The 10370-nt window shown below is 47.9% G+C and overlaps 1 protein-coding gene across 1 annotated transcript; it reads right to left on the reverse strand.

Annotated features, from left to right (window-relative positions):
- Nucleotides 1–5842: 5842 nt before the first annotated feature.
- Nucleotides 5843–9586, reverse strand: LOC130266374 (E3 ubiquitin-protein ligase NEDD4-like; the record flags this gene model as incomplete). Its single annotated transcript, XM_056515654.1, has 7 exons — nucleotides 5843–6004; nucleotides 6247–6354; nucleotides 6792–6851; nucleotides 7148–7208; nucleotides 8215–8288; nucleotides 9313–9408; nucleotides 9512–9586. Coding segments are annotated over 7 exons (615 nt in total), but the record flags the coding sequence as incomplete, so codon positions are not given.
- Between the last annotated feature and the right edge of the window lie 784 nt (nucleotides 9587–10370).

Raw genomic sequence — 10370 nt, forward strand, 5'->3', positions numbered from 1 at the left:
ATTTTTCATATTTATATCTATAATTCATATACCTATATAAGAATATTTTATTGATATATAAGAATATAAGAATATATTTTATTGATATCCTATATATTTATCTATTTATTTATACATATCCTTACATGTATTTATATATGCAGATATACTTCTAATTTTATATGTCTTTGTATGCTTATTGTATATTTGGATATTTATTTTACTTATATTATTCAAAAAAAAACCCCTGCCTTTAGCAAATAAAACCAATAATATATTTCACCCATACAAAATATTTTTGTATTTCTATTCTCATATTTATAATTTATATTCATACATTATACATTATATTTGCATTATTAATATTATACATTTAATATAAATTTGTTACTTGTTCATATTTTATATTTATATCGTTTTATTTTTCTATTATACTTATTTTATATTTAGATTATGTATTAAAAAAAACTTCTCTAACCAAATAAAACAAATAAAACATTTATTTATATTTTCCTTCTACACCCAGCTCTACCTGTGAAGGATGGCACCCAGCACCACCCCCCCATTCCCCACTCACCTGCTCCTTCACCGCAGCATGGCTCCCTCTCCTTGGGACCTTGGGGTGCCCCAAAGGACACGGGAGGCCCCGAATCTCCACCCCCTGTCCCCCTCAGCCTTTTTTCCTCACCCTCCAAAGAAGGCACAGAACGACTACAACTGCCTCGGGCAGGAGCACGGCACTTTATTCGAACCCTTCCCATGGTCCATCCCCCCAAAAAGGGACTCTGCTCACGCAAGGAAGTGGGGGACAGCCCCCAGAAGGGCTGAAGTTCCTTCTCAGCCCCGCAGACACAGGCAACAAGGGGCAGAAGAAGAAGACGACCAGCAGAGAGGACACAGCAAGAAAACTAAGATCAAGGCGCAGGATGAAATGGAAAAAAACAAAAAATCCAAAAACACCTGGGATGGTGAATGGGCCGCACACAGAGAGGGATTAAAAAAGAACAGGGACAGCAAATGGGACACACCCATGGGAACCACCGGCACGGGGAGCTCCACAGAGCCACACAGAATAAAACAGGAACACGAGCGAGGCATGGAGAAGGACGCAGAATGAAACACGGTGCCAAATACGCAGCAAGGACTGAGGGATACAAAGAGGGAAACAAGAACCCGCAGAGGAATCGACCGCGGCACGTGCCGGGGCGGGCAAACGCGGCCAAGGAGCAGCACAGAGAGAGAGCACGGAGACAGAGAGGCATGGCCAGCAGGACAGAGGCTCACCAAGAGAGGGGACGGTCAGGGAGGAGCACTGGGCAGCAGGTGCACACAGGTACAGGCAAAGGGACAGTGACAGGGACAAAGAAACACAGTCACGGTGCAGGACTGAGGGACAAGGAGAGGAAGAAAGGAGAAATAAAGATGCAGGCAGCAAGTGAGACAGAGAGAGAGGCAAAAAGTAGGACAGAACAGGGAGAGGGATTGAATAAGAGATATTACATAAATATTGAGTATTCATTTCAAAAAAGAAAAAGAAGAACAAGAGAGAGAGAAGCAGTGAAAGGGAATGGGATGGGGAGCACACAGGCCAAGAAAGGAACACCAAAGACACAGCGGACAGAGAGGAGAGAAGGGGTGGAAAATTGAATATAAAGCAGGAAGAGGAACAGCAGCAGACCCAGGAGTATTTATTACAGAGCGTGGCTGCTGAACCTGTCAGGAAAGCACCAGCTCCGACAGAACAGGGCACGGGCACAGCTCGGCCTGGGACTCATCGATTCACATCTGTCTCATAAAGGCCGTGATAAAACATGAGGTGAAAGCTGAATGGATGATGTGCTGCAGCTTGGGTCCTGCTCAGCCCTCATCCCAGCCCGTGCTGCCAGTGAACACACTGATGCTCTTCTCAGCATCCAAATTCCTTCTTCAAGTTTCTTCAAGCTAGGGGAAGGAAAAGAAACAAACAAACAAAAAAAAAACCAAAAAAAAAAAAAAAAAAAAAAAAAAAAAAACAACAACAACAACAAAAAAAAAAAAAACACCACACCAAAAACAACAACAAAAAATCCCAAAAGAAAACAAACAAACAAAAAAACCACAAATAACAATCCAAAACAAATCCGCAGCACCTTCAGCACCTTATTGCATAATAAACTTGTACAATTATAACTTTTAAATTCTCTTCTTTGTATCTGAAGTTCCCCATATTCCCTAAAGCAGAGTAACAAACCAGGCATCTGTAAAGAAGCTGTCTGGGTTAAAAGACACTGAGCCTCCTGCCAACAAAACTATTTAGTGTTCACCTCTGCTACATCCAGCTGTAGCTAATTGTATACTTATGATTATAGTGCCCGCCACAGGAATTTGGAAGGAATTATGCTACTCAGAGCTAATACAAATGATGCACTCTAAAAATGAGTGCAACAGGAAAATGTAATGCTATTAAAATGATAAAATACTTGAACCTCAGGGGGAAAAAAAAAATCTCAGTATCAAAGCTCTTTGTATTTTGCATGCACATTTCCATCTAAGAAAAGCATTTGCTGGTTACAATAGGCTTCTTCATAGCCTAATAGCAAACATGAAGTTTGCCTAACTCCATTTGAATCAGGGATATAAAAGCAGATCAAGCAAGTGACAAATGAGAGAGCTATTCCTAGACTGCAGCAGACACCAACAATGAATTATGAGCGGGTTCCAGCCTCAGCCTGACATGGCTGGGTTTTTCCTTGGACCTACCTCAATTAAACGAGTTTTAAGCTTTTGATGCCTGCAAGTTGGTGTTCTTCTCACTGGGGCAATTGGAAATAATTTCAGTATCATTAGAAAATTTTAGAAAAATCCAGCTAAAAGTTTCACCTCTGTCCCCTCTAAGTTATCCCAGTTTTCCCCAGCTAGGATGCACAGAAGTGAGACAGGGGAAATGACATCAGGGAACAGCTGTAAAGTTAAAGGCAGAAAGAGAAGACTTACCAGCAAAGGGCAGGAAAGGAGAAAGGTTTCAGAAAAGATTTCTGTGGTCTAATTAATGATCATTTCTGATTCGCCAGTGAGAAGAACACAAACTCCCAGCCAGTCAGGCCTCACAGTCCCCTGCAGTGAGAGCTCAGCGCACATCCACAGAGGCAAGTCCAGCACCTGAAAGAAAAAAAAAAAAAAAAAAAAAATAAATAACCAGAAGAAAAAGGTGACAGGGCAGCACAAAGATTGTTCTCTGTGCAGTGCCCAGACTCGGGGCTCACTGTCAGCTTTGCTAGTTCCCGTGAATTATCCCACAGCCCCCAATTATCTGCTCAGTTCCTGCTGCCATAACCTCACAGTGCCTCACGGAGGGTGGATATTCCCGTGCAGAGCTGCCCCTTGAACGCCAGCTGTGCCAGGAACGGGCAGAGCGTCCAAGGAAGCTCAGCAGCAGGGACAGGGACAGGCATCTGTTCCAAAGAATTGGCTATTTAAAGCCCTCATCCCCCAGCCCCAGCCATGTCCCTGGGGGCACTTGACAGAGCTGCCTGGAGTTCAGCTGATTTAGCCCCCCTGAGCTGGGGCTCCAGGTGATATTTTCAAGCAGGAGAAGGCAGGGCCGGGGGTGCTCCCATCCCGTGCCAAGGCAGCTCCCCGTGCCCACGGGAGGACATCTCTCCCTGCAGCAGCTCAGCTCCTTTCAGGGCCTCAGCAGTGGCCTCTGCAAGTTCTTTTCCCTCAGCAAAGGGTGCACATCCCTGCCTTCAGCACACCTCCAGTGGGACCCACCTGGGAAAGCTTTCCATCCCTTCTGCACTTCCAGCTGGCTCCCTGGAAACTCCCACCTTCGTCCAAACAAAACTTCATCCCACCTGAACCTTTGATTTGAAGGCATCTCTGCAGGCTGTCGGTTGGCATTTAATAGCTGTGAGGGAAGACTGCCTTGGCTTTAGTGCTGCTGCTGCTGAATGAGGCCTCAGGCAGGAAGGGAAGGGAAGGGAATTGGGGTGGACAGGACATACCTGGCAGCTGCCTGGGAGCTCTGGGAGGCTGGAACCGGGAATTGCTGTCTGAGCCCCTCTGCACGCAGCCCGTGCCACCATCACCAGGACACGCCAGCTGCTCCTTGGGCTGCTTTTGGGCTGTCAGTGGCCTGTATCCAGGCTGAAGCATCTCCAGGAGCCTGTTCAGAGCAGCCCCTGGCCCAGGAGCCACGGGCATCCATGCGGACAAAACCCTGGTACTGGGACTGTCCATGCCTCAAAACCCATCCTGCTGACAAAACCCTGGTACTGGGACTGTCCATGCCTCAAAAACCATCGTGCTGAGTAAACCGTGGTACTGGGACTGTCCATGCCCCAAAAACCATCCTGCTGACAAAACCCTGGTACTGGGACTGTCCATGCCCAACCTCTGTGGATGAATGTCATCTTGTTGGCTGGGACCAAGGAAAAAATCCAGCTGGGGGAAAAAAACCCAAACTCTTGGCTGGGGACTCTTTATTCTAAATTTAAAAATGAGTTGAGAAAGGTAAAAGGTAAAAACCATATGCACAAGGTTAGAAGCAGTCAGCACACAGACTGGCACAGGCAGACATAAGCAGACAGACACAGACACAGACTCTCCAGACAGACACAGACTCTCCCAGACAGACACACGCTCCCCCTTTCACACTCTGCAGCTGACAGGCTGACTGCAACCCTCACTTGGAACGCTGCATGAAGAGGATGCTTCAACACATCCCCCGGCTGCTGCTCTTCAACACCCAACGGGAGATTCCAGGGAAATCGGCATAATTGGTGACTGCAGAGATGGGAATCCACCTCAGGGACCTGAGAGACAGCAGGAGCTGGTCAGGTAGAGGTTATCCCCACACATTTCCTACCCAAAACCCCACAGAAAAGAGAGGAACAATAAAGTTCTGTAACTATTCTACCCAAGCGGGTGCCAGGGCAGGGCAGCTCCGAGCTAAGGGGCACAATAAAGGCCCATACAGTAGAGATGCACACAGTAAAGGTACATGCAACATAAACCAAGACAGCTACATACAGTATAAGCCAAGGTAGGTACGTACACCATGGATGAGGACTGGAGATAACTCTCTGGAGGATTAAGTCTCAAGCCCAAGATAGAACCTATGGAACTAGTGAGGGCACATAAGGAGGGTCTAACACACTCCCTTACAGAAGGCCAAGAGAATGGCACGTGAAAAGCAGGCACTACCAAAGCTGAGAAGGAAGATGGATGAGAAGATCTTGTGTACTTCTTTCCGTCTCAAAAAGCAAAAAGGTAAATGTGCTGGAATAAGCACAATGCAGGAAAGTACACGAGTAGAGTCTGGCTACCATGGCTTGGAAGGATGCTGATAAAGCATGGAGATGTGACAAAGGTAACACAGATGGACACAAAGGACAGACCAAGGACACAGATTACACAAGAGACACCAGTTATTTACCCAGAGCTGGAAGGAACTGGAGCAGCCATCAAGTGCAGCATCTCAGAGCCAGAGCTGGAATGAAGAACGTGCCACAGAGCTGGAGGCTCAGCGAGCTGGACTGGGAAACATCTGCAAGTGAAACAAGCAGAAGGAACAGAAATCATCTGGGCCCTGAGATATCCTGGGCTGTATCCCTTGAGATGGGGAGAGAAAGGGGAAAAAGTAAAGGAGTTCAGGGAGAAGGAAGGAGGGGCAGGGGGGAGAGGAGGGGAGGTTTTGGGAGGCACAAGGGGGGAAAGAAGAGGAATACGCAGAGAAGGAAGGAGGGCTAGAGCGGGGGAGAGGGGTAGAAGCCAAAGCCCCACAGCTCACCTGGGAGCCCGAACAAGCAGCTCCTCCTCTCACCCTACTCGGCGTCAGCAAACGGTGGCCGGGTGGTTTCCAGGCATTAAATCACCTCGGCCCCAGCCCCGGGCCCGCCCCGCTTCATCCCGGTTCCTCCCGGGCTCTGCCTTCTGGGACTGCCCGGTCCCGCCCCTGTCCTGCCCCGTTCATGGGCACGCGGGACGTCCCGGTCACGAACTGCAGCAGCCGGATCCGCTTCTCAGCGTCCATCAGCAGCACAGCCTGGGGGCAGAGACACCCTCAGCACTGCAGGAGCCCCTCTGTGCCAGCAGCCTCAGGGCACTATGGGCTGCCTCTGCTCCATCTGAGCAGGAGCTGCACCTGCCCTCACCTGAGCCAGGAGGGAGCAGCTCCGGCCCCAGCACAACCACCCACCCTGAGCAGTTCTCATACAGAAAAATGATTGCAAAAAAGGGCAGGGACTTTCACCTACAGGACCAGCGAGGGCTGGTGCCCAGTCTTACCTTCCAGAACCACCGGATAACAGGGTGGTTTGGGCAGTAACCATTTTTGTAGATGGTGTGTTGTCTCCAGCCGCTGACATCCACGCCACCAAGGCCACACATCAGTAACTGCAGGCAAGCAGAAGGGTGGGATGTGTCCCTGACCTCACAGGGTACAAGGTGCCACTGCCCCTCAGGGCTCTGACCTTCAGGCACTTATGCACACCCAGGGGAGAGTCCGAGCATCCCCAGAGTATCCCAGCTGCTGCAGAAGGGCTGCACACTGCCACAGTGTGACACAACTTCCACGTCTTTGGCTCAGATGGGACTGGCAGAGGGTGGCACTGATCCACTAGGCTGCTTCCAGGCTTTCAGAGGCACACCCCCCACCACCCTCCTGAGTGCAGCTCTTCTCATGTCATGAACAGATTTATTAATTAGGAAGAAACATCTGATTTCCAGCCGTGTCCGCACGTTCCCCCAGGGAGAGAGACAGATGACTGAAAAGCCCAGAACATGGCACATCTGTCAGAGAGCTGCCAGCTTGGGGCACCAAATTGACTCACCTCCAGCTCATTTTCATCAAAAATTTTAATCGGGTCGATAGGAAGCAGTTCTGTGAATCCCTAAAAAGAAGAGCAAAGTTAAAACTCTCATCCCACATAAATCCTAATTAAAAAAATCAATGACCAAATTACTTCAAGCTCAAATAATTAAACTTGAACGAGAATGACCTTATTCCCATAAGGGAAAGATGATATATTCTCACACAAGATAAAACTGTCAAATCACAAAACATCATGTATTCTATTTGCATTCCCTGCCAAGCTCCCCACTCCCTTTACACAGACACCAGTGGGTAAGAAATCTGTGTTAAAAACAATCCCTGGTTTTGGGAAAGAAAGGAGCTAAAGAGCCTCGCCTCCAGAAAGGCATTCATTTCTTTCTGCACTCTGTTGACAAATCGCCACTGGATGACCAGGCTGCAGAAAGAAACAAAACCCCACCAGAAAAACAAACTCATTAGCAGGTCTCAGCCAAGGGCTCAAAGGTTTCAGCAACCCCAAATGCTTTCAAGTTTGTCATTTACAACTTCAGCAAGTTCAGGTAACTAAGCAGCTTCCACCAGCTACTCCAATTTATTGGCTGGTGACTGATGGAATTTTGAAGAGACAAACCAAAAAGCCCAGTGACTTTGACCAAATCACAGTGGGAATTTTTTCACTCCTGTAGGTACCTACGTGAGCAGACATTTTATTCTTCCAGAGCAATGAGCAATTAAAAATTCCCAGCAAAGTCTGCAAGCTCTGAGGAGAGCTGTCAGGACACAGCACCTCGCCTATAAAGAAAGAAATAAACTGCAGCATCAAAGGGACACCTTGCTTTCAGCACCAGCCACCCGCAGCACAAACACCTCACAGGTGCAGGCATCAAAAGTCAATTCCAGGCATGGAATTGCTCCAGGTCCAGGCACTGGAAATGAATTCCCAGTTTGCATGAATGTAGCAATTGTAACCATCTTTCACTTTGGAAAAGGCCCTGATTTAAAATGCCAGCAGGTATTAATGAATTCAGCATTTTACATCCTGGTAGGTAGAAGAACTGAGAAATCTGAAAATGAAACCTAATTTCAGATCTGGCCAGTTTTGGTAGGATTGCTGGCACTGGACTCCTGGCTCTGGTCTGTGACTGGCAGAGGAGGACACTGGGATGAGGGCCAGGCTGGAGAGCACCTTCTGGCTCATCTCGGCTTGAGCCAGGTGTTGGAGAAGGACGTTTCCATGGGGGGAATTTCAGGAGATCAAAGCACGTCATTTAATTTACTCCTTGTTCTTGTACCTGACGGGATATAACCAATGTTAACAGTAAGGTTTTTCCCCAATGATCCCTGATGCTCTTGTGCAGTACAAGCTCCAGGGATTGCAGCAGGGCCAATTCTAACCCAGCTGCTCTTTCTTCCCCCCAGGCACATTCCATCACGGTACTTACTCAATGTATTCCCGCTTGTTTTCATTTGTTACCATGATTTCGGACCCGTTGGGCTTCAGGTCCACTTGATATGTCTGCCTTTCAAAAGACCAAAGGCTGTTATTTGAGGACATCTTTCTCCCAGAACCCACTCTCCCTGAGCAGTGTTTCACAAGCAGGATCAGGCAATCATGAGCAAATTGATTTACACTTTTGAACAAACCTGCGCTGACAGAAGGGAAAACTGGCAGAGAGGGGCTGGCTATTTACTGATCATTTTATTACAATTATTATTTATAATAATGAAATTATATATTTATATAAAATAGAACCACAAAATAGGTACTTTATATACACAAAATTATAATAGCTATTATTTGTAATACAAGAAGATAAATCACATACTGGAACTGCCCAAAGCCAACCAGTGGGTTACAAAACCTCTCTATTCTGTGGCTCCTAGTTCTCCATGAAATCCATAACCTTCGGGTGCTTCAGGAAAAAGGCAGCACTGGAAAGTGGATCAGAATATTTTTGACAGGACACTGAATGCATGGTTTGAAATGCTGAAGTCAGTTTTTATAAAAGGCCCTACAGTCCCCAGCTCCAGTTCTATCTGGAGCCAGGATCTAGGGCTCAGAAGTAAACAAAGGGAAAATGCAAAAAAAGGTCATAAAAAACCTCTAAGCAAACTAATTTAATTTAATGTCTACAACACTTTCATTTGTCATGGAGAAAGAGCCCCATAGGCTGTGACCCTTTTCAACCTGGCAGCTTCCCCCTGGCGCACCAGCTGTGACAGGCACTACAGAGAGGACCTGGTGTCCTTCTGCTGCTCTCCTGACAGCACCTTCAGCTTCAGGAACCAGAGAGTCCCTGAGCATGTCCCAGCTGGACTGTGGGACACCTTCATCCCTCCTTCACTGCAAGTATTTCACTCAGCTGCATGTCCAGCTTGTCCCAGAGGTGCCACAGCTCCCTGACAGGAGCTGGCAGCCCCGCTCCCAGCTGGGAACACAGCCAGCTGAGCTCGTTGCTGCTTTCACCACCACCAGACTGTCAGCACTGAGCTACTTGTTGGCAACCACCAGTCCTAAGATGCAAGTAACCTTTACGTACCTGCCCAAAGTTTTCCTCATCTATGCAAAACGTGAGATCCAGCTCGGTGGGGTCATTTTCCAGGATCCACTTCAGAGAGTTGTAGTATTCACTATCCTAGGGCAGATCACAGTTAGGCAGTTTGAAAATGGGCAATTAGTGCAGAGCTGTGGAAAGCCAGGGGCCTGTGAGCACTGGCACAGGTTCAATGGGCTCTTACCACTGACTCCATGTCCTTCAGGGTTATGGGCTTCCCCAGCATCATCTTGTAGAAAGGTCTGATGAAGAAGCCTGGGAGAGAGAGGACAGATTACCTGCCCTGCCCTGCACCTGCACATTCCAGAAAGGTGGAATGCTTGAGGGCACCACCCCTGGCATTTCCTGTTACCTCCTGACTGTAACAGTCCTGCAGCTGCAACGGCATCAGAGCAGCTCAGCTTTATTTTATTATGGCACAGAAAGTCCAATTTTTCAGTTTCAACAATTATCCACTACCTGCCATACTCCACTGACCACCCTAACATTAATGGCAGAGAGAGACAAAAGCTGGGGAATTAAGCCCAGGGTACTCTATCCCATTTAAAATCACTACTTCCCTCTCCAAGGAGTTGCCTAAAAATCAGGCTAGTGACCTTCCTCTGCTCAGGACTCTGATTTAATGAGAAGGTGAAGGGGGCAGAACTGTCCTGTTTTGGTGCAAGAGAACCACCCAGCAAGGAGCAGTGGAGATGCTGGCAGTGGCACAGCACAGCCCACTTCTTTCCATCTACAGCTCTGAGGAGCACCAGGAGGATGACAGGAAAGCTTCTACAGGACCATGCTGGGACTGCCCTTCCCTGCCTCCAGACAGCTGCTCCTCCCAGGATCCTGAACACGGGATCACAACAAAACAACGGGGTTGCAACCAGAAGACAACGCTCCAGACCCACCCGGTGCCACCTGCAATGGCAAGGTGCTGGTCACCCTGGGCTGCCACCCTCTGCTGCTACGGACACTCCTCTGGGTCAGGACTGGGCAGCAGCAATCAGACTGCATTTTCCTTGTTCCTACAACTGGAAAAGCCCTCTAAGTTTGAGCAT

This window comes from Oenanthe melanoleuca, unplaced genomic scaffold (assembly GCF_029582105.1).
Source record: "Oenanthe melanoleuca isolate GR-GAL-2019-014 unplaced genomic scaffold, OMel1.0 S026, whole genome shotgun sequence".
Lineage (NCBI taxonomy): Eukaryota > Metazoa > Chordata > Aves > Passeriformes > Muscicapidae > Oenanthe > Oenanthe melanoleuca.